A 22,643-nucleotide genomic window follows, 5' to 3' on the forward strand; every position below is an offset into this window, starting at 1 on the left:
GTAATTTTCTGAAAGACAGTATTGACAATTTCATCAGTTAATTCTTGTTTGTCAGGTGTGATTACTATACTTGTATCATCAGCAAAGAGAACTAACTTTGCCTCTTCATGAATATAGAATGGCAAGTCATTAATATATAATAAGAACAACAAATGATGTGGAGTACCTGGCAGTAGGTGGCAGCACAATGCACCTAATATGAAAAACATATGTTTTTGGGGGTGTCCGGATACTTTTGATCATGTAGTGCATGTCTTAGATTTGGTGACACTGAAAGTATTGTGTGTCAGACACACGAACTGGTAAAGCTTTTTATTGTGGTTAAGAACTCAACCAATAATACATAAGTGATGTAAAGGTTAGAGAGTTGGTAGAATATTTTTGCAGTTATGCAACAATTTCTGCTTTATCCAGGGACTTGGTCATATGCAGGCAGAGTTCTACATTATTTCAAATAATATTTTATTTGATGTTATTCTGACTTTATCAGTTTTTCTGAAAATTTTGTGTGTGTCATGTGAAATTTCAGATACTTGTCAAGAAAACTTATGGTATAGAAATTACTGTCACTTATGCCATATTTCACTTCATCTTTCTGCATTTGTTGGCCCAGAGCTAAATCATAAATTTGATTGTTTTTATAAGCAGACTTTAATGAATCAGTTTCCTATTATCTCGTGTAATGTGCATAAATATATTGTATGTCTTCCAACCATTATAGTTACTGTATGAAGCAATGTGTTCAGTATTACTTTAAGGAGTTTTGATTGAAACCAGTGTGAGTAAAATTTATCAATTTTTCAGTTTAAATTCCTCAAAAGTTACAAAACCATGCAATACACAATGCTGATTTGTCACTTCCCTATTTTTTTATGTTCATTAAGAGAGAGATGTGGTACTAGAGTGGTTGGGTTTTGTAATTAAAATTAAAATATACATCTGAAATCCTCACTATTCTGTCAGGTTGTTTGTTTTGCTGTCCAGGTTACCGTATTCGGATAGGTTCTAACACTGATGCACCAAATACTGGACGTTTACATGTGGACTACGCCCAAGCACGAGACGATTTGTATGAGTGGGAATGTCGCCAGAGAGCACTACAAAGAGAACAGAGGCATCGTGAAAGAATGGAGCAGGAACGTATGCGGCCACCATCACCACCACCTGTTGTGCATTATACTGACCATGAAGCTGTAGCAGTTTCAGAAAAGATAAAAGGTGAAAATACTATTTGTATTCCATACATTTTTCCAAGTGCAAAATATTCATTTATACTTCAGTTTACAGTCTCTAATGTAGCATGACAAAATCAAATGGCAGCCCAAATTACATAAGAATTGTGACTAGTGAGGTGGGGAGCTAGCAGCATAGACAGTGTAACCAGTGTAAAACAGCTGTGTTTACTGTCTTATTTTGCTCTTTTTCATCTCTCATCAATTTTACACTAGTGTCATACTTATTCAGCTCATTCTGCTAATAGCCATTTACATTGATTCTCTACGTTGCTGTCAGTCTGCACTACCACATATAATGTGCTTATTGTTTATGTAGATTTGTTGATAACAGTAAGTTCCTTTTTCTGTAGAACATTAGCTAGAGGTATGTGACTTACAAATTATGAATATGTGATTCAGAACTATATTGATAATGAAGACTACGGTTGCCTTTAACCACTTTGGTATCTTTGTCTAGGAATGTGTTATGTATATCTTATGTACAGTGTGAGGCAATCAAATGGAAAGATTTAAACACTGTGTGGCTGTGAGGCACTTCGAGAGTGCGGGACTTGATATGGGGCATGTAGATAGATGGAAGTGTTAATGGCCATGGACCTTTGCTCAAGTGTGCAAGATGCAGGTTCTGTAAAGGCATTGTACAAGAACTTGGATTGTTTTCAATAAAATGAAAAACCAGTCCAAGTTGCAAATATTTTATTTTACATTCAATGACTAGTTTCGGGCTGAGACCCATTTTTAAATCAACATAACAAAGTCAAAAATCGCATTTCCAAAGATGTCAAAAAATGTGTAATGTATGTTTACAATGCATACAGTTAACAGTTATCTATATGCACTGTAAATGCATAAATGCAGTGTAAAATGTGCTCTACCCATTTTTTTGACATCTTCGGAAATGCCATTTCCGACTTTTGCTATGTTGATTTGAAAATGGGTCTTGACCCAAAACTAATCATTGAATGAATAATAAAATATTTGCAACTTGGACTGGTTTTTTGTTCTATTGATTAACAGAAGTTGCTGACTTTTGGGTGAGAAATATTGAAGCCACTTGTACAAAGAAAATAGGTGATAATGTAAAAACAAGTCTGACCTGTGAGAATATTGATTGTTTGCATGTAGCTTTACAAAGAAGTCTGTGAAAATTATCTAGATGCCCCAGCACAGAACTTTATCTCTGCAATTGATTGGTGAGAAGGATTTTAAGGAATTATTTGCAGTATCATACGTACAAAACCTCCAACCTCAAGATTGCAATAACCTCATTTGTTTTTTCCATGCAATGTTAAACATTATCAGAGAAAATACAGCAAATGTTCACATCTTATGGATGAGTGATGAAGCCTACTTTCATGTTAGTGGTTTTGTCAACAAGCAGAACTTCAGATACTAATCTCATGAAAACCAAAATCATCTCCATAAAGTCCCCCTCCTTTCAGAAAAGGTAACAGTTTGGTGTGCAATTTCCTCTCGCATGATAATCAAACCTTGTGTGTTTGATTGTGTTTGTGTGTCTATCGACCTGCCAGCGCTTTCGTATGGTAAGTCACATCATCTTTGTTTTTAGATATATTTTTCCTGCGTGGAATGTTTCCCTCTATTATATTTAAACCTTACTTTTGTATAGATAAACATGGTGGCATGGTGATAGTAAATTCTAAATGGTATGTTGTCGTGTTCATAACATTTTCTCTGTCTGGACTTTATGCCTAAGACCCAGATGAAGAAATGCTCTTCAAGCATGATGGTGCAACAGGCCATATTGCTGCAGTGTCCATGGATTTGCTTGGACTCACATTTCCTGGTTGTCTCATTAGCAGAAATGACAAAATTTTATGGACTCCCTGTTCATATTTATTGGGCCCATACTATTCTATTTGGGATTACCTCAAGTCCAAAGTTTTCCAGGAAAACCATCCAAGAAATGGAGACGATTTATAGGAATTAATGTGCTGAAAATTAAACGACATTCTGTTGGAGGTCTATGCAACTTTGTGGGTCGATTCATCCTCGAAATCTGATGGTGTGTACAAAACAAAGGAGGCCATGTGTGTGATATCATATCCAAAAAATAATAACTTTCAAAGTAAACTATTCATTTCTACTTGTACACTAGATTAAAGTCAAAGACAATTCAGATTTGTTTAAATCTCCAGTTAGTGCAACATTTTTTTAATCTTCCCATTTGACTGCCTTGCCCTGTACTTTACTGATGATAGTGTTGAAGCATGGCCTATATCCTAGTGAATCATTTGTGTTTACCTGCCACTAATGCCCCACTTCATAAATATAGTAACGTTTTTTTATGTTAATACACCTGTAGTGGATATACTGTTCGGAGTCAAAGTAAATAAAGTAAAAACTGGAAAACATCACTGCCAGTTTGTATTCTAGTGACATCCTGCATTTAATATTTGTGGAATGATAACTTCACAAATTTTACACTTGTTATGTCTTTCCCTCTGTTGTATTTGAAGGTTTCCATTGTCAACTGTAGATGTCTGTTGATGTCTCACCTGTTGTTGTGGTGGTCTATAAGTGATAGACAAAACTGTTTGACTGGTGGAAACCGTAGTGTAGAGCAAAACAATTGATGCTTGGGGAAGTGTTCTATCTGTTAAAAAATGCCTGACCATCTTTCTTCCAATGTAACAGCTTTTTCGAAGTTTTTATACAGATGTTTTGAGTAATATTATTTGTCAGTTTCAATCAACTTATCAGTCGAGAGGTAGGTCTGAAGTGAACAGTACTTTATTGGGAATTCTGCTGTTGAAGATGGTATGTTCATTCTTTTACGACCTGTAAACCAGACCATGTACCCAATTTTGGGATAACCTGTGGTTTAATATAAAATCCAAATAGTTATGCAAGTTGCCATTTTTCACATACACAGAACATTGCTGGAGATAAATGTTCATGCAAGTACCGGAGAGAAAGCAGGGGACAAACTGGGAACTGCTCCTAAATTATCAAATTTACAATTCGATAGTACTCAGTGAGCCACCAACCCAAACTGTGAGCTTCAGTAGTGACATTATTTTGTTCATCATGGATGTCGACATGTTAAAACCCTTCAACTATTGGAAGTTGCGTACTTTTTTAAGAAAGTAATATTCAGTGTGCTGTAGTTTGAAACTGTCATCACCATTTTGAAGTGTCTTGATAACTAAATAAATAGTATGTCACTTTCAGTATTTGAAATTGCGGTACTCGAAAACATTAATAATTTGACTGTGAATTTTTGTCAGCATAATTCACTGGGAAAAGTATGTGCACTGTTATAGATTCATTCAGCAAACACATTGTCATGTCATGTCATGCTATAAATCTGCAAACTTAACATTTTGTGAAAACATACACCATCTCCACCACCACCCTGGGTGTGTCTGTCTGAGGGCAAGTGGGATACTGCCCCCCCCCCCCCCCCCTCCCAGCTCTCAGGGAAAGGAAAAATATTGTGTTGTCAGCAGTTTTCCTTTAAAATTAATAATAACTTAAAAGTTGGTATTATACAGGTATTTAACGGGGTCAGAACTGGAACTTCTTTATGGCTACTTACAAGTCGCTTGTCATCTTCCAAAATACTAAAAAAATAGTCATACACCTCCTCCTCCTCCTCCTCCTCCTCCTCCTCCCCCCTCTACCCCTCTCCCATCCTCTCCCCTCCTCTCCCTTCCACCCTCCAACACCCCCACCCCACTCCCACCTACACCCCCTCCCCCACCCCTATGACACCTTTGGTCACCACCAGCTGTTTGATATCCACTGATGGATAAAGGCTTTCTTCTTAACTTTTCCATCGATTACGGTCTTCAGCAGTGTGCTTCCAAGTTGCTCCCTTATGTTTTCTAGGGTTTTCCACTCATCATCTAGTAGGTTGTTGTATTGGGTCTTTTCGTATCCCTATTACTTAAGCAAACAACTTCTTTGTTATATTTTCCAGCATTTTCTTTGCCACATGCTCCTTCCATCTCAATTTAATATTCTTACAATCAAATTTCCTTAGAATTTTCCAATGTGGTTGTTCTTAAGTCCCTATAGAGCATACTCCTGAATAGTTTATTTCTAAAGCAATTTTCAGCGATTGATTGACAATCATGTAATTGAACAGCCGAGATCAAGTAAGAAACAGATTGCTCAATCGCTTGATCTAGCAGGCAACCTTTGTCAGGGAACGACCACCAGGCGGCAACAGCGTCACACCCTTACTTATGGAATCAACCACTAGATGGCACTCCGTTCTGTGAAATATGTGGCAACATCGGCCGAACGTGTGCAGCTTTCCACTATTTGGTGTCTGTGAAGTACAGCTGTTTCTGACATACCGGTGGTATCGAGTTGTCATGCCGAGGGCCTGCGAGTATATCAACTGTGGAAGGAGTAGACGAACAAACCCTTAACTAAAAATGTTCAGATTTCCCGTCAAAGATAAAGAAACGTTACACGAGTGGATTTTAAGTTCAGGTAAATCAATAAATTAGTTACGAGTAAGAATTAATAAAGAGCTCTAAGCATTCGATCCTAAGTAAATTTTGTCGATCTTATATTCTGAAATAATGTGGCAACCCTTCCTGTACAAGAATCATATCATATAATTTTTAAATGAAATCTTTGCTGCGATTTGGACTTTTTTAAACTGTTTATTCACTTCACTATCGTAATTTTGCCTATAGAGGCATTTTTGTGTGCAATGCGAAAACTGAAACCAATATAAGATACGGATAACAAAATGCAAAGCTTAGTGTGGTAACATTTGGTAAACAATTTAAGAAGCGTTACCTTACAAGACCTTTCCCTTGGTACTTGAAAATGGCTCTAGAGCAACAGTGAAATAAATGAATAATAGCCGTCATCTAACTGCTAGGTCATCGGTCCCTCTAAATCCTGGTATATACTAGAGTGAACGAAGTGAACGAGTGTAAAACCTCGTTTACACAGCTGCAAATAAGTATTCATAGATAATTCGCCAATGTTCACTGCCATTCGTTTATACGTGTGAACAAGCGTTTATACTGGAATGAAGGGAGGAGAATAGAAGAGAAAGAGCATAGCATGCAAACTATAGACGCTGCCTATTTTAATTTTTTTTTTATCTGTGCGCTAATAATCCTCACACAGCTTTCACTCGAAAACAACACTACCTATAGTAACAGGTCTACGCGAGTGCGGATATCCCCAGTAATAACTGTGTTGCAGATAAAAGCGTACGTCTGTTGCGAATATTTGCGAGTTATCTTTAAACTGTACAAAGGAAATTTTTAACATAACTATGGTTTGCTGTCTGTGGCTCTTCAAAGTTGACACCGCCAAAATAGGCTTGAAAAACACGCTTTCACTTGTATATTACCGCGTTTGCAGCCTCCTTTCAACAACAATCCAAAATTCATCGTTTTGTGCCACTCTTATTTTTATTTACGGTAAGTTACATGCAAAGTAAAAATTTAAATTTGAAATGACTGTCACTGAAATCTGTCAAGCCTTAATTCGCATCATAACCAAGTGCGGACATCAGCAGTCAAAAATTCAGGCCAGGCACAAGTCTCTTTTCAGAGCAGTGGTGGGTTAAACTGCTTTACAAAACGTTAATATCTGAGAATGCGGATAAGCAACTTGGCAGATGTGGATAATGATCTTGTGCACATACAGACGGCGGCATTTTTCCTTTCTGTGCAGACATCTAGTTACAGCTACGATGTAAATCTTTGATATTGAGATAAGATTATTTTGCCCGCTGGTTTCGACAAAGCAAACAAAGTGGCGTAGGAAAGTAAATATGCTGGTGGCTTAATTTGTTACGTAGATGTGAAACGCTTGGAAAGAGTGCCAGTGCACTTAACACTGAATTGCAGCTCCAGCTTTCTTTAGATTTATTCCAGAATTTTGCACATATGTCGGTTGACGCATTTCGCTGGCTCCTCGTTACACCTGACGAGGAAATTTACTAGCAGCAACATAAAGCAGTTCGCAAGAAGACGAGTACTCTCTGTTCTGGTAACACCAAAGGGGAGACAAGGCAAACTTCTTTTGATGCTTTGCTCAAAAACCGACAGCCAGCTGAACACTAACGAACACTACCGAATGCGTACCGAAAAAGACTGAATGTTATTGTCTCACAGTGGTGAATGGAACTGAACACTACAGAATCAGCATGTCATAACGCAAACTCTTGCAAACATTGATGTTATGCTTTCGCTACTTAATTGTTTCTCGCTGTGAAAAGCTAAGCACTAAAGAGGAAACAACATTATAGGCAATGTTTGTTCTAATTACGAAGGAAGTAATGTCACGTGGAAGAGATTAGAAATCACGTGTTTCTTAACTTTTGCAGGAACTTCAGAGGCACTGTGGGCACAGAGTAAAGTTTACGAACCAAACAAAACTGAATGTCATTTGCTCAAATTCGTCTACACATATGAGAATGCAGTTTTTCCTGTTTTAGTTCGCTCATTGTTGACCAGGCTTAAAATGCCATAGGACCACAATCCCAGAATTAATCATAATATCTAAAGTCCAAAAAAGGTTGCACACAAAGATCTCTCTTAATGAAAGATTCCTTTCTATCATGCTAATGTAGACTGAGCTACAAAATGTGTTAATGGTATATACATATATCGTATTTTTCTGATAGATAGTTATTGTTACGGGCAATGTCAAACTGATGGATATGGACCCAGAAAAACTGCACAATAGACTGCTGTGTGATGTCCATTTTGATGAAAAGTCATTCATGAACAGTACGAAACAACGGCTTATACACACAGCAGTTCCTGTAAAATTTACATCTGACACTGGTTCTTCGACAGTGTGTGAGGGAACTAGTGATAAGAATAGTTTATCATCACCTGAACTGAAAGTGAACAGTCCAAGGAGAACATACAGTGCAGCTAGTCACCTTCTGGTAGAAACAAATGCAACATCACAAAAGTGTGAACCATTTCCAGAGCTGAAAGAAATCATAGAAATTCCTGCGAGACAAGTTAAAAGAAAACTCTGCATGTTACGTCATGATGATGAGGATACTCCTAGAAAGCAAAAACTGAAACAGAAAATACATAATATGAACAGATAACTGAAAAATAAAACATCCTACTTGTCAAAAGTTAAGAATAGATTATTGCATTGTAGGAGCTCAAATAATATTGCCCATGTGTTAAGCAGTTTCTGCTTCCCATCTGATTACTCCAGGGCACTGGCTGCAATGCAGTGCAAGAGCAAAAAACGTCCGTGGTCTTCTATCGAGAAAAATCTCTCTCTGATGTTGTTTTACAAATCTCCTGCAGCATATAAATTTTTGCGAAAATTGAGTATCGTATTACCTGGACTGTCCACAATTAGACGATGGATTTGTGTCACAAAATTTCTACCAGGGTTTAACAAAAACCTTTTTAGTCAACTTAGCAAGAAATTTGAGGCACAAACTTATTTAGAAAAGGCATGTGTAGTATCTTTTGATGAGATGTCGATAATGCGTCATCTGGGATATGCAAAAGATCTCAATTTAGTAGAAGGTCTAGAAGATTTGGGTGATAGGGGAAGGAAACCACTGCCGGCCACGGTGGTCGTGCGGTTCTAGGCGCTTCAGTCCGGAACCGCGGGACTGCTACTGTCGCAGGTTCGCATCCTGCCTCGGGCATGGATGTGTGTACTGTCCTTAGGTTAGTTAGGTTTAAGTAGTTCTAAGTTCTAGGGGACTGATGACCTAAGATGTTAAGTCCCATAGTGCTCAGAGCCATTTGAACCATTTTTTGAAGGAAACCACTTCCTGCAAATTATGCACTTGTTTTTATGATTAGAGGCATCTACAGTAACTGGAAATTGCCTGTTTCATATTTTTTATCTAATTCAGGAGTAAAACGTGGATTTATTGGGACTCTTACAGGAACTAATTATTTTATTGCAAAATGCAAACCTAGAGCCAAAATTAGACGTTTGTGATCAGGGAGCTAGTAATCGAAGTGTTGTGAAGCATTTACATGTTACGCCTGAAAAACCATTATTTTATTGTAAATGGACAGGAATTGATTTATATTTATGATGTCCCACATTTATTCAAAAGCATACGAAACAATCTGCTTAGTGGCGACTTCATTTTCAACAATGCTGTTGTTTCATTCGAAGATGTCAGGAAAACATATGACATTGATAAGAAGAACAAAAAAAGGACAATGTTGGTAAAACTCACTGACAGTCATTTGCAACCTGATTCATTCCAGAAAATGAATGTAAAAATGGCAGTCCAGGTCCTCAGCCACTCTGTTGCTGCAGCTATCAGAACTTGTGTAGCGACTTAAAGAATTACAGAGTCATACAGCAGAGAGCACAGCTACTTTTATAGAATTTATGAACAATTTGTTTGACGTTTTGAACAGCAGGACAGCATTTTCCTCTAATCCATACAGGTGTGCATCATCAGAACAATGCCCAGTGGTAATGGAAACATTACAGAAGGCAAAGGATGTCTTAAGTACCATAAATAAAATTGAAAAAAAGACAGGTAAAATAACGATACCACCATGCATTACTGGTTTAATCAAGACTGTGAATGCTATTGCTCAGTTTTTTCTTGAGGAACAAACTGTCGGCATTAAATTTTTACTGACCAGCAGATTGAATCAAGATGCTCTTGAGAATTTATTTTCTGTGTACCGTCAGAAAGGAGGCTACAACCGTAATCCAACAGTTAGAACACTAAGGTGCTTGTTCCAAACAAGCACTATTAACTCACTAATGAAGCCTTCTGACACTTCAAATTGTGAGAATGACACTGACAAGATGCTGTTACTGAACAACTGTGTGTTGCACAAAGAAGGTGATGAATCTCAGCTGTTGGAGAGCTCTGGAAACGTCAGAATTCCGAACAGCCCTGGTTCCTCTACGGATGAAGAAGGGAGTACCATCGAGGCCGAAGAGTATTTGTCTTCCTCACAGCAAGACCTTTCCTCTGAACAGTGTTCAGTAGCATATTTTGCTGGCTACGTAGCACACATATGCATCGAAAGGTATGGTTGTTTCAGATGTAAGGAGACACTTACATGTAGCAGTGAGCTTCAAGAGAAGAGGGAATTATTTATTCTCCATAAAAAATACGCAACTGGGAATTTGTGTCATTCTTCAGTGGGACTCAGCGCTCCAACTGTTGAGTTTAGCAACATTATTGAAATGTCTTTACAGGCATATGAGTCCTGTTTTTTACAGTTTATTTATAAGAGAAATATAAAGTTTAGGATTGTTAATTACATCAAATCAAAACTTGAAAACTTTCACTGGTTGGACGATGAGGAATGTGGAGAACACAGACTTTTCATTTTGAATCATCTTGTGAAATGCAAATTGTATTACAGTTGCAGAACAATGTTCAAAGACAGAACTGTCTCAAAACTGAAAATTATAAAAAATGTGTAGTTTATTCATACTGTATTTAAGTACCAAATAAATATTCTCCGTTAGGCTGCACAAATAAGTTTCGTTGCCTTTCCTTGATCACTCTACCACGTTTAACTAGAAAGAAGTAATGTGTTAAATCTGAGCAAAACATTACTGCTTGTGACAATAGTAGATTTGCTGACGACCGCAAAGTTAAGATGTTTACCATCACTGATTTTTTTTTTTTTTTTTTACTCACGATATTTAAAGTTTCACAATATTTATTTTTTTCGAAGATATCGTTGTTAAGTGCGTACTGCATGGAATTATATTCGTTTACAACTAACAGTAATCAAATGCAAAATGTGGTTATACTTAAGAATGCTTACAAAAATACTTAAAAAGGAAGCAAAATCTGTTTCTAAACTTATTTACAGTCTCAATGTGGAAAATGTATTGTCGTTATAACTCACCTAATCCCTATACATACTCTATGCAAAATAAATAATTATGTCGGTAATGTCAGGACGCGAAACCCACTGCTCAGTGCAATATTTGTCAGTAAATTAACGGATTATATTTCAAAGATGTTGAGAAGATTTTGAAAACTTTCTAGTGTTAACCTGCACATGGAGATCTTTTTTACCACCATAATCCGTATGAGAAGAGCTTGATTGTATATTCATGTTCCTAGATTTTTCTACAATTATACAGCATGTGGTTTCATAATACCCAACACTATTATCCATAAAGAGCCTCAAGGAGCTTCCAAAATTATCCACCAGATCATTTTTTGTACTGCAATCAATTTTGGCCTTACAACACTCCTTTGGAGCATGCCCAAAGTTATTTTCATATCTTCATCTCCATATTAATAGTGATGTTCTCCTAAATCCTGTCATAAAATTAGGTAAGTATTCCATAAGCTCATATTTTGTTCTGTAAACATCATGGGGAAAGGTATCTAATACCTTCCAAAGTTAAAAATCATGACACCAGCCTGAGTGCTGCTACATATTGCCATCTGGACATTGTGGATGAACAAACTGAGCTAAATTGCACATGCTCATAGTTTTTTGATTCTGACACAGGCAGTTTTTGCTCTCCAAAAGGATAATAAAATGTGAGCATAAGAAATGCCACTGTTATTTAGTGATAGTGTCTTTGATTATTAGTCAAAACATCCTGGCTCTCTTGTTTTTTCCCAAACAATGATAAAATTTTGGATAAAAATAACCAGCAATGCCAGCTGAAGTCTTCTGGTATAAAGAGTCACTCTCACTATGCCATCAGTCTTGCCATAGAGGGCAGATGAGCAGATACAGGTTCAGGACACTCTCTTTCCTTTGGGATGAGAAATTACCTCTAAAGACAAAAGAATTGGCAACAATCAATGGATGAAAATACGGAAGGTAAGGGAAGAGGGACATGAGAAAAGAATTGAAAAACTAATGTAAGAATAATGTTCTACTAGTCAGAGTTTGTAATGTTAGAAGTCTGAATGTGGTAGGAAAGCTGGAAATATGGAAAGGGAAATGCAAAGCCTCAATCTAGATACAGTAGGAATCAGTGAACTGAAATAAAAGTCAGATAAGGAATTCTGGTCAGATGAAAACAAGGCAACAGCAGTAGAAAATGGTATAATGACAGTACATTTTGTTGCCAATCAGAAGATAGGATAAAGATTGAGTTACTGTGAACAGTTCAGTGATAGGAACGTTCTTATCAGAATCAACAGCAAACCACTAACATCAATAATAGTTCAGGTATACATACTAATCTCATAAACAAAAGTTGGAGGGAAAGCGAGATGAGTTTATAAGAGCTCTGGATGGGTTACTCAGTATGTATAGGGGGATGAAATTCTAATAAAAGTGGGGTAAGAATGCTATAGAACGGAAGAAATGGTAGAAAGAGTTATGGGAGAATACAGGCTTGGTAGTAGGAATGAATGAGGAGGAAACAGACTTCTTGAGTTTTGCAATAAATTCCAACCAATAACAGGAAATACACAGCTCAAAAATCACAAGAAGAGGAGGTATGTATGTTTGGAAAAGGCGTGGAGACACAGGGAGATATCTGTTGGCCTACATCATGGTAAGATAGAGATTCTAAAATCATATATTGGAATTTGAGTTATGCCTCAGTGCAGCTATAGACTCAGATCACAATTTGGTAATAATCAAGAGTGGGCTAAAGTTTGAGAGAACCATCAGGAAGAATCAGCTTGTTAGGAAGTAGAATACTGAAGTACTGAGGAATGATTATGTGCATTTGAAGTTCTTTGAGGCTATAGATCGGCAATAACGAATAGTGCACATGAGGAGGAATGAGTCACAGAAGTTGTCAGACAGATATAGGTACAAGGAAGGTAACAATGAAGAAAACCAGGTGAAAGAAGGAAATACAAAAAATTTTCATAAAAGGAAAGGAATACAGCAATAAAAGTTAATCTGGAATGAAATCAATAGGTAGTACAGGGAAGCTAAAGTGATATAGCCGTAGAACAAATGTGAATAAATCCACTTCAGTCATTGATAAGGCAACTGCAGCACTTAGAATACTTAAAAGAACTTTGGTAAAATTAAAATCAAAGGTGTCAACATTCAGAATGTGAAAGGAATTCTGTTGTTAAAAGTGTGTGTGTGTGTGTGTGTGTGTGTGTGTGTGTGTGTGTGTGAGAGAGAGAGAGAGAGGGGGGGGAGGGAGGGGGGAAGGGAGGGGGGGGGGGGAGATAGATGACAGTAGGGCATTCAGTGCCTCTACGAGGGGGAGAAACTGTTTGCTGATTTGATGTAAGAAGGAATGGATGTTGATTTGGAAGACAGGAGATCCAATATTAAAGTCAAATAGTGTCGCCAACTTCAGAATGCTTGTAATCAAACAAGACAGAACTAAAACATTAAATAAATTTGGAATTCCTAAAATCCTAAGGACAAGTAGCAGTCATGCCCTCAGACTTTCGGAAGAATGTTTCTACGAAATCCCAAAGACAGCACTATTGTCCAATTAGCTTAACAGCTCATGTTGACAAGACGGATATACAGAACAGTGGCAAGGAATAGTGAGGAACTTACGGATAAAGATCAGTTTGGCCTTTTGGGAAGTAAAACCATCAGAGAGGTAGTTCTGACAGTGCTCTTGACATTGGAGGCAAGACATAAGAAACATCAACTGTTTCGTGGGACTTGTTGACATAGTAAAAGCATTCAGCAATGTAAAATGATGCAAGGTATTTGAAATTCTCATAAAAATGATATAAGTTTCAGGGGAAGATGGATAAATGATATATATTATATAAGCAAGTGTACAGTGTGTGTGTCACTAAAACTCAGAAACGAGTCCCAGTATTATCAGTGGGGTTATATGGTGTGATGGCCCTCTATCCCCCATCCATGAATAAGGTTCCCACTTTTACCTGAAGGGTGTGATTTTGACAATGTAAGAGCGAGGAAGTTTTGCCCTCTAGAACATTCCAGGACATTCGAGAGTATTTGAGAGCTTTCCATAAAATTCCAGAGTGATCTGGGATGTTGTAGAATGTTCAGGAATAGCCTGGATGTCCAGGAAGATTCCGGAATGTTCAGAACATTTCAGACAATTGTGGAACATTTCAGAACACTCTCGTAAGTTGGGGAACATTGTGGACCATTTGAAGACTTTTTGGTATGTTCTGGAAGTCACCAATGGTGGGGCTACCCACTGTAGGGGTATGTAAAGCAAGACCCATTGTGGATTCGAAAGTCAGTTTCTTATCAGTAATGAAGGGAGGAACTGAAAAAGCAGTGCAGTGAGTGAATAAAAACAGGCAGTGAAGTGTGAGTAGTCAAAGTGATACAGTGACTGAAAATAAAGTGTGAAAAGTATGTTAAGTGTACTTAGTGCATTTCTTATTAAAAAGTTGATTTGATTTAGATTTTAGACAGTACCCAAACACAAAAGAGGAGGAGATCTTGCCAGTTCTGCAGCAAAACAGTGAAAACAAAAGGAGCAATGAAAAAATGAAACGGATGAACAGTGTGAAGTGCGTTTAAGTTCCCAACAAAAGAGAATGAGCACTGCGAGAAGAAGAGAAATCGAAGAGCAACAGAATGAACAGATTGAAGAATCAAGAATTGTGACACAATCTTATAATAAAAGATTGTGAAGTCAAGCGAGCTGTGAATATATCATTCTACAAGAAGTGCGGATGAGGACACGTAAACAGTTCAACCTAACAAATGAAGGATTCCACTACAACCCGACAAAAGAATGTACCAAACACAAACATGTCGTAATCAGAAAAGTGGATAACATCTGCCAATTTTGCAACATGAGAAGATTCAGCAGAGAAACACCAGGATTCTGTTGCATGAATGGAAAAATTTCATTACCACCACTGGAAGCAACTCTACATGATTTTTACATTACATGACTGGGGAAACTCCAGAATCAAAACACTTTATTCAAAATATAAAACACCTTCTTCCAAATGACTTCTTTTGGTGTCATTTCGATCAACACTAACAGACCGAGCGAGGTGGCGCAGTGGTTAGACACTGGATTCGCATTTGGGAGGAAGGCGGTTCAATCCTGCGTCCGGCCATCCTGATTTAGGTTTTCCGTGATTTCCCTAAATTGCTCCAGGCAAATGCCGGGATGGTACCTTTCAAAGGGCACGGCCGACTTCCTTCCCCGTCCTTCCCTAATCCGATGAGACCGATGACCTCGCTGTCTGGTCTCCTTCCCCAAACCAACCAACCGACACTAACAGAGACAAAATCAATTACGTTTTTTCAATCCAAGGACAAATCTATCACAACGTGGGATTGTTACAACCACTACCCAAAGTAGACCATAAATTTCTGCAAGTATATTTCATTGAAAATGAAGAAACACAAATTGATCAATACTGCACAAATATCAGTGAATTGAGATGAGAAGTAGTCAGAGATGTACAGAGGACTTACACAAATTACAACTGATTCACATATTCAAATCGGATACTAGACCAAACGATTTCTGATGACTGTGAAGTTAAAATTCGAGCTGACAAAAGACCACATGGAGGACAAGGACATCAATTTAATTATTCTCGGGTAGAAGAAGTCGCAATTGTGGACAATGAAAACACAAGCTGTGACATAATTGCACAACAAAGAACAGAAGGACTACATTGTATTTCAGACACTCTCTGTTCATATGATGCCCATTAATATTTCTGCATGAAGAGGACAGATATAATTTTAATGTGAAACAAATCCAACCCGAAGCAGCCATAGAAACAAACAAAAAAAATCACTTCCAAGGATTTCTATGCTTACCACTTAATGATTAGAGAGAATGAAACATACAGTCACCTTCTTGACACTTGATCTTTCTTCCAACAATTCCTGGTAGATATGTATGCAAAAATAGAAGCAGAATGGATGCTTTGCATTAGACTGAATGAGAATAATACATCCACCTTCCATGACCGAAACATTGACGACATTGGAACAATGGTTATCTTACACTCTTTATATATAAGAAGTCTGAGACACATGCACAAATACATTCAAGATGCTATGACGTACATAAGAAAATATCGATGACCTGACCTCTTCAAGAGATTCACATGTAACTCATCGTGGCCAGAAATAAAGAACAACTAAGATACGGACAAGCCCCCATGCATCGACACGCCATAATAGCCTGAGTTTTATGACAAAAACAAATGAGATTTATTGAAGTCATCACAAAATAACACATATTTGGAACCAGTAAACGTTGGTTGTACATAATTGAAAGGAAAAATTGAGGACTTCCTCTAAAGGGAGTAGCTCTGCTCATAATCACAGAAGATTTTTGACAAACAATTTCAGTTATTTTGAAGTCAACACCAGCATACAAGATCAGTGCATGCTTAAAAAAAAAATCACCTCTCTGGCCACACACACAAATACTGTGACTGACAAAAAATATGAGAGTTGAACTATTAAAAGATGAAACAGCAGCACATTTTGGTCAACTGCTTTTACATATAGGTAAAGGCACATATACTACTGACCAGATGGCCAGTGTCGTTAAACTCAACAGTGAGTTCTGCAAAATAGCCACTGCTGAAAACGAACTCATCAACCGAATTTATTTGAACATTGTTTCACAACTATACCAATCTGGACTGGCTATTTGGAAGGGCAATTTTGACAACCCAAAATAATATTGTAAACAATATCAATGTTAATATTCAGAAGAAACTTATCATTGAGGAGAGAATATACAAATCGATTGACGTGATGGTAAACGTCGAAGAAAATGTGAACTTCCCTACAGAATTTGTAACCTCTTTGTAAGTATCAAGAATTCCATTATGCCGCCTTTGACTTAAAATTGTATTTCCAATCATATTGCTAAGAAATCTCAACTCATCAACACTACGTAATGGAACAAGGATGAACGTCAAACAGCTGTCAAATAACATCATCAAAGCCAAACTTATGAATGGGAAGTAAAAAGGACACTCACTATTTATTCCCAGAATACCACTGATATCTACTGAACTACCATTCCAATTTAAAAGGCTGCACTTTCCAATCAAATTATTCTACAGTTTTACAATTAACAAAGCAGAAGGACAAACTTTAAAACATTGCGGCATCAACCTCAAAGACTCCTGCTTCATTCATTGTCAGTTACACATAGCTTGGTCTCGAGTGGGAAATTAAAAAAAAAATTGTACATATGTAACACATTTATAAAGAAGTATTGTAAATAGTTAGAACATGTTTCTATTAATTTTTTTTATCTCTTATACTTTAACAAGTATTGTAAACAGGTAGCATATGTTTTCAGTAAAAAAATTTTACCACTTGTACTTTAAAGTTTATCCTTTTATTCCAACTACCATATGATCTCATATCAACTAGCTGAGTGAAGCTGGGTGCCCCAGTAGAAGTATGTAGAGGGAACCTTAAGAATAGAAGACCAAGAGAGAAGGTTGTTAAGGCAGAGGTTGCAGCCTTTTCCCGTGTACAACAAAGAAGCAATGATGGAAATAAATAAAGGGATTAAAATTCACAATGAAACGATATCAGTGATACGATTTACTGATGACATGGCCATCCTCAATGAAAGGGTGGTAGAATTACAGGACCAATTAAATGGAACAATTGGCCTGATGATCACAGTAAATGAAAGATGAAAGTAAGGGTTAGTAGTTATAAACTTAATGTAAAAATTGGAGACAATGTAGTAAATGAAGTGAAATAATTCAGATACCTTGGAAGCAAAATAATGCATGATAGATAAAGCAAGGAGGATTTAAAAAGCAGACTAGCATAGTCAAAGAGGGCATTCTTTGCTAAAAGGAGGCAACAAGTACTAAACATAGGTCTAAATTTGATGAAGGAATTTCTGAGATTGTAGCATGATATTGTAAGTAAGTGAATCATAGGCTGTGAGAAAACCAATAAAGAAAGGAATCAGAATGTTTGAGATGTGCTGTTACGGACAGATGCTGAAAATTAAATGGACTGATAAAAAACAGGTTATCTGCAGAATTAGGAAGGAAAGGAATATGTGAAAAACATTGATTAGAAGAAGAGAACTGGTGACAGGACATTCGCTAAGGCACAAGGAAATATTCTCCATGGAACCTGAGTGAACTTTACAGGCCAAAAAGTGAATGGGAAGACTCAGATTGGAATATATTCAACCAATAACTGAAGAGGTTGAATAGGATGAAGAGATCGACACGAGACAGGAAGTTTTCGTGATGGACTGCTTCAAACCAGTTAGAAGGCTGTTGACAAGAAAACCTGTGCCATGATTTTACAATAGGTTGGAGTCAATAAAAAAGGAATGGCCTGCTAATTTGTCCAGTATGTGGTATCACATTGGTGCTTTGGTCGCCTGCTGATAAGAGGGGAGCAAGTCCTTTCTCATAATCTGTATAGAATCTCCATTGTAGCAAATGTGGTACATATATTGAGATGTGAATTGCGTCAACTCCAGATGCATCTTCTGTGTTCGGCTATTTCTGTTCCACAAAAACTTATTTTTGCCATCTGTACAATGATTAAAGAAAGGAAATGTTTCATTATGTTCATCTGTGAAACAATGAAGGAAAATCAAAGTTAGTTGTTCCCCCCCCCCCCCCCCCCCTTTCTCTTTGTCGTCCTCCATTTCATTGCCATTATGATTACTGCCCCCTCCCCCCCATGAACCATGGACCTTGCCGATGGTGGGGAGGCTTGCGTGCCTCAACGGTACAGATAGCCGTACCGTAGGTGCAACCACAATGGATAGGTATCTGTTGAGAGGCCAGACAAACGTGTGCCTCCTGAAGAGGGGCAGCAGCCTTTTCAGTAGTTGCAGGGGAAACAGTCTGGATGATTGACTGATCTGGCCTTGTAACACTAACCAAAACTGCCTTGCCGTGCTGGTACTGCGAACGGCTGAAAGCAAGGGGAAACTACAGCCCTAATTTTTCCTGAGGGCATGCAGATTTACTGTATGGTTTAATGATGATGGCGTCCTCTTGGGTAAATATTCCGGAGGTAAAATAGTCACCCATTCGGATCTCGGGGCAGGGACTACTCAGGAGAACATTGTTATCAGGAGAAAGAAAACTGGCATTCTACGGGTCAGAGCGTGGAACGTCAGTTCCCTTAATCGGGCAGGTAGGTTAGAAAATTTAAAAAGGGAAATGGATAGGTTAAAGTTAGATACAGTGGGAATTAGTGAAGTCCGGTGGCAGGAGGAACAAGACTTCTGGTCAGGTGAATACAGGGTTATAAATACAAAATCAAGTAGGGGTAGTGCAGGAGTAGGTTTAATAATGAAAAGCAAATAGGAATGCGGGTAAGCTACTACAAACAGCATAGTGAAGGCATTATTGTGGCCAAGATAGATACAAAGCGTACACCTACCACAGTAGTACAAGTTTATAAGTCGACTAGCTCCGCAGATGAAGAAGAGATTGATGAAATGTATGGTGAGGTAAAAGAAATAATTCAGACAGTGAAGGGAGATGAACATTTAATAGTTATGGGTGACTGGAATTCAATAGTAGGAAAAGGAAGAGGCTGAAACGTAGTAGGTGAATACGGAATGGGGGTAAGGAGTGAAAGAGGAGGCCGCCTGGTAGAATTTCGCACAGAGCATAACTTAATCATAGCTAACACTTGGTTCAAGAATCATAAAAGAAGGTTGTATACATGGAAGAACCCTGGAGATACTAAAAGGTATCAGATAGATTATATAATGGTAAGACAGAGATTTAGGAACCAGGTTTTAAATTGTAAGGCATTTCCAGGGACCAATGTGGACTCTGACCACAATCTATTGGTTATGAACTGTAGATTAAAACTGAAGAAACTGCAAAAAGGTGGGAATTTATGGACATAGGACCTGGATAAACTGAAAGAACCAGAGGTTGTACAGAGTTTCAGGGCGAGCATAAGGGAACAATTGACAAGAATGGGGGAAAGAAATACAGCAGAAGAAGAATGGGTAGCTTTGAGGGATGAAGTAGTGAAGGCAGCAGAGGATCAAGTGGGTAAAAAGACAAGGCCTAATAGAAATCCTTGGGTAACAGAAGAGATACTGAATTTAATTGATGAAAGGAGAAAATACAAAAATGCAGTAAATGAAGCAGGCAAAAAGGAATACAAACGTCTCAAAAATGAGATCGACAGGAACAAAATGCTTAAGCAGGGATGGCTAGAGGACAAATGTAAGGATGTAGAGGCTTATCTCGCTAGGGGTAAGATAGAAACTGCGTACAGGAAAATTAAAGAGACCTTTGGAGAAAGGAGAACCACTTGCATGAATATCAAGAGATCAGATGTGAAATATGCTCACTATTTTTTATTTACTTAAATATGGCATATTTCGTGACAGTACCTTTTCCGTTAGATGTTTACAAGCCGATATTGGTCTTGGCTTCAGTTGTCTAGTGGAAGTATGATTCCACAATGCATCTTTGTCAGCTGCAGAAATGACCTGGTTCAATGCGTTTGCCTCATTTTTGGTGCTTCAAATACCATTTCTTCGAATGTAGTTTCTTCTTAAAGTTTATACAAAAAAAAGTAACATAATTCTTTTTTTTTTTTTTTTTTTTTTCCACTAGCAAATTATTTATGACGGCGACCTGCACATTGTTCTACCGTCAACACACACCAAGAGTTAACTGCCGACTGACTACAGTCAAAGACGACTCCAGCATCAAAGACATTTTACACAACACACAAGCTTCCACTTGTAATCAGTCTCTTTGATATTCTTCGTCACATTTACTAATAGTAATCAATATGCTGTCACTCTCAAAAATATAAGTAAATTAACATAAGATAAGGCAAATTACAATTAAAAAAATTGACAAAAATATAAGAAAACATTTACAATTTGGTATCAACAAATCCGGTAGAAAATAACACATCTCCCAGATCCATTACAACTGCTCCCCAGGGCTTTTGTTGTTATGAACATATACAACAAAATCCCGACCACACTCAGTAATGGATCTGTATTACACAATTAGTACATTAATGATGCAGTCTGATAACCTCTTCCAAATTTGGACTCTTTGAATCTGTGGACTTGTTACTGGCTGTTGTTGCAATGATACTTCCCCATAAATCTCATACACAAAAAATTCAAGTAAAGAAATTATTTAACATGACAAATATACATGGCAGAAAACATACATGAAAAATATTCTAACATACAACATACAGATTGAAAATAATAGTAAGATAAAACTCCTTTGCTTGGATAAGATATCTACAACCACTTCTTTGGTCACACTGCGCCAACTGGCTCATGAACATATATAGTGTAGTGTTTTTTTTTATATGTATATTTGCCTTTTATATATTTTTTTTACTTCTGATTTTTTTAAAGATTTTATATATATATATATATATATATATATATATATATATATATATATATATATATATATATATATATATATATATATATATATATAGTCATGGTTTTTTCTTATTTTGTATATTTTTTGCTTATGATTTTCTTTTTTTCTTTTTTTACTGATGCGTTTTTTTATTTTGTATTTTTTTGCTTATGATTTTCTTCTTGTAGTATAGCTAAAGATACATCAGTATTATCTAAATTTTTTGCAATTATTTATGTACACTTGCCTCTCTACTACAATATTACTACAAGTCACATTTTTGTGAAGAGTACTTTCGCTCCCCACAACATCAGTATAAAGAACAATAAATTGCTCATATATCATGAGGCTTTATCTAAAATTGGTTTTGAAACTTATACCTTTGCATGCATGTCCTCACATGCATGCCTTCACCCACAGGGAAGACTTAGCTTCTAAAAATTAGAAAAATTCAGAAATGCTCACTATGGGGACTTTCCTTTTTTTTTTTTTTTTTTTTTTTTTTTTTTGTAAAAAAGTAAAAATAAATCTTTCTCTCATTCTTTGTTACAACAGTGTTTTTTCATCAGTTTCAATTAACATGTGACTTCAAATTATTAATTTATACATGCAAATATACATACTTGGTTGTACAGGTAGTTTTGTTCTAACAAGCATATTCCAGTGGAGGACTTTTGTTTTAGATGTTAATAGGTTATTTAAATTTTTGAAATTATGATTTCTGTTCATACAGTTTCAAAGAGACAACATTCCTGAGACCAAATAATTTCTTTGACTTAGGGTACACCAAACGGTAAGCATTAGGGTGTGGATTTTCTATGACTTCAAAAGGCCCTATATAGATATCAAAGAATTTTTTAATTTCTGCAGTTAACATTTTTTATTTTTCATGAGATTTGACCAGAACAAGATCCCCAATTTTGAAAGTGGTTAATTTTACCCTATTGTTATGTCTTTTATTCCTCTTTTCCCCTTGTTTCCTCATAGTTTCCCTGACATTATCTTCTCTCTCTTGCATGGTTAAAGGTGTACATTTAGGAAATTCAATAAGTTCTGATATAAGATTTGGAGGTCTAATATTAAACATTATCTCATACGGTGAAAATCCTGTGGAACTATGTTGTAGGCTATTCATAATATCTTCAAAATTTCGAATGTGCTCA

The 22,643-nt window shown here is 36.9% G+C and overlaps 1 protein-coding gene across 1 annotated transcript in view; it reads left to right on the top strand.

The window, feature by feature from the left end:
* The window catches only part of LOC126251851 (ecto-NOX disulfide-thiol exchanger 2), a 229,078-nt gene that overhangs the window by 78,194 nt on the left and 128,241 nt on the right, over positions 1 to 22,643 (top strand). Inside the window, exon 6 of the mRNA XM_049952526.1 lies at positions 985 to 1,218. Within this exon, the coding sequence (XP_049808483.1) occupies positions 985 to 1,218 (234 nt within the window). The remainder of the gene's footprint in view (positions 1 to 984; positions 1,219 to 22,643) is intronic.

Source organism: Schistocerca nitens, chromosome 4, assembly GCF_023898315.1.
Source record: "Schistocerca nitens isolate TAMUIC-IGC-003100 chromosome 4, iqSchNite1.1, whole genome shotgun sequence".
Taxonomy (NCBI): Eukaryota; Metazoa; Arthropoda; class Insecta; order Orthoptera; family Acrididae; genus Schistocerca; species Schistocerca nitens.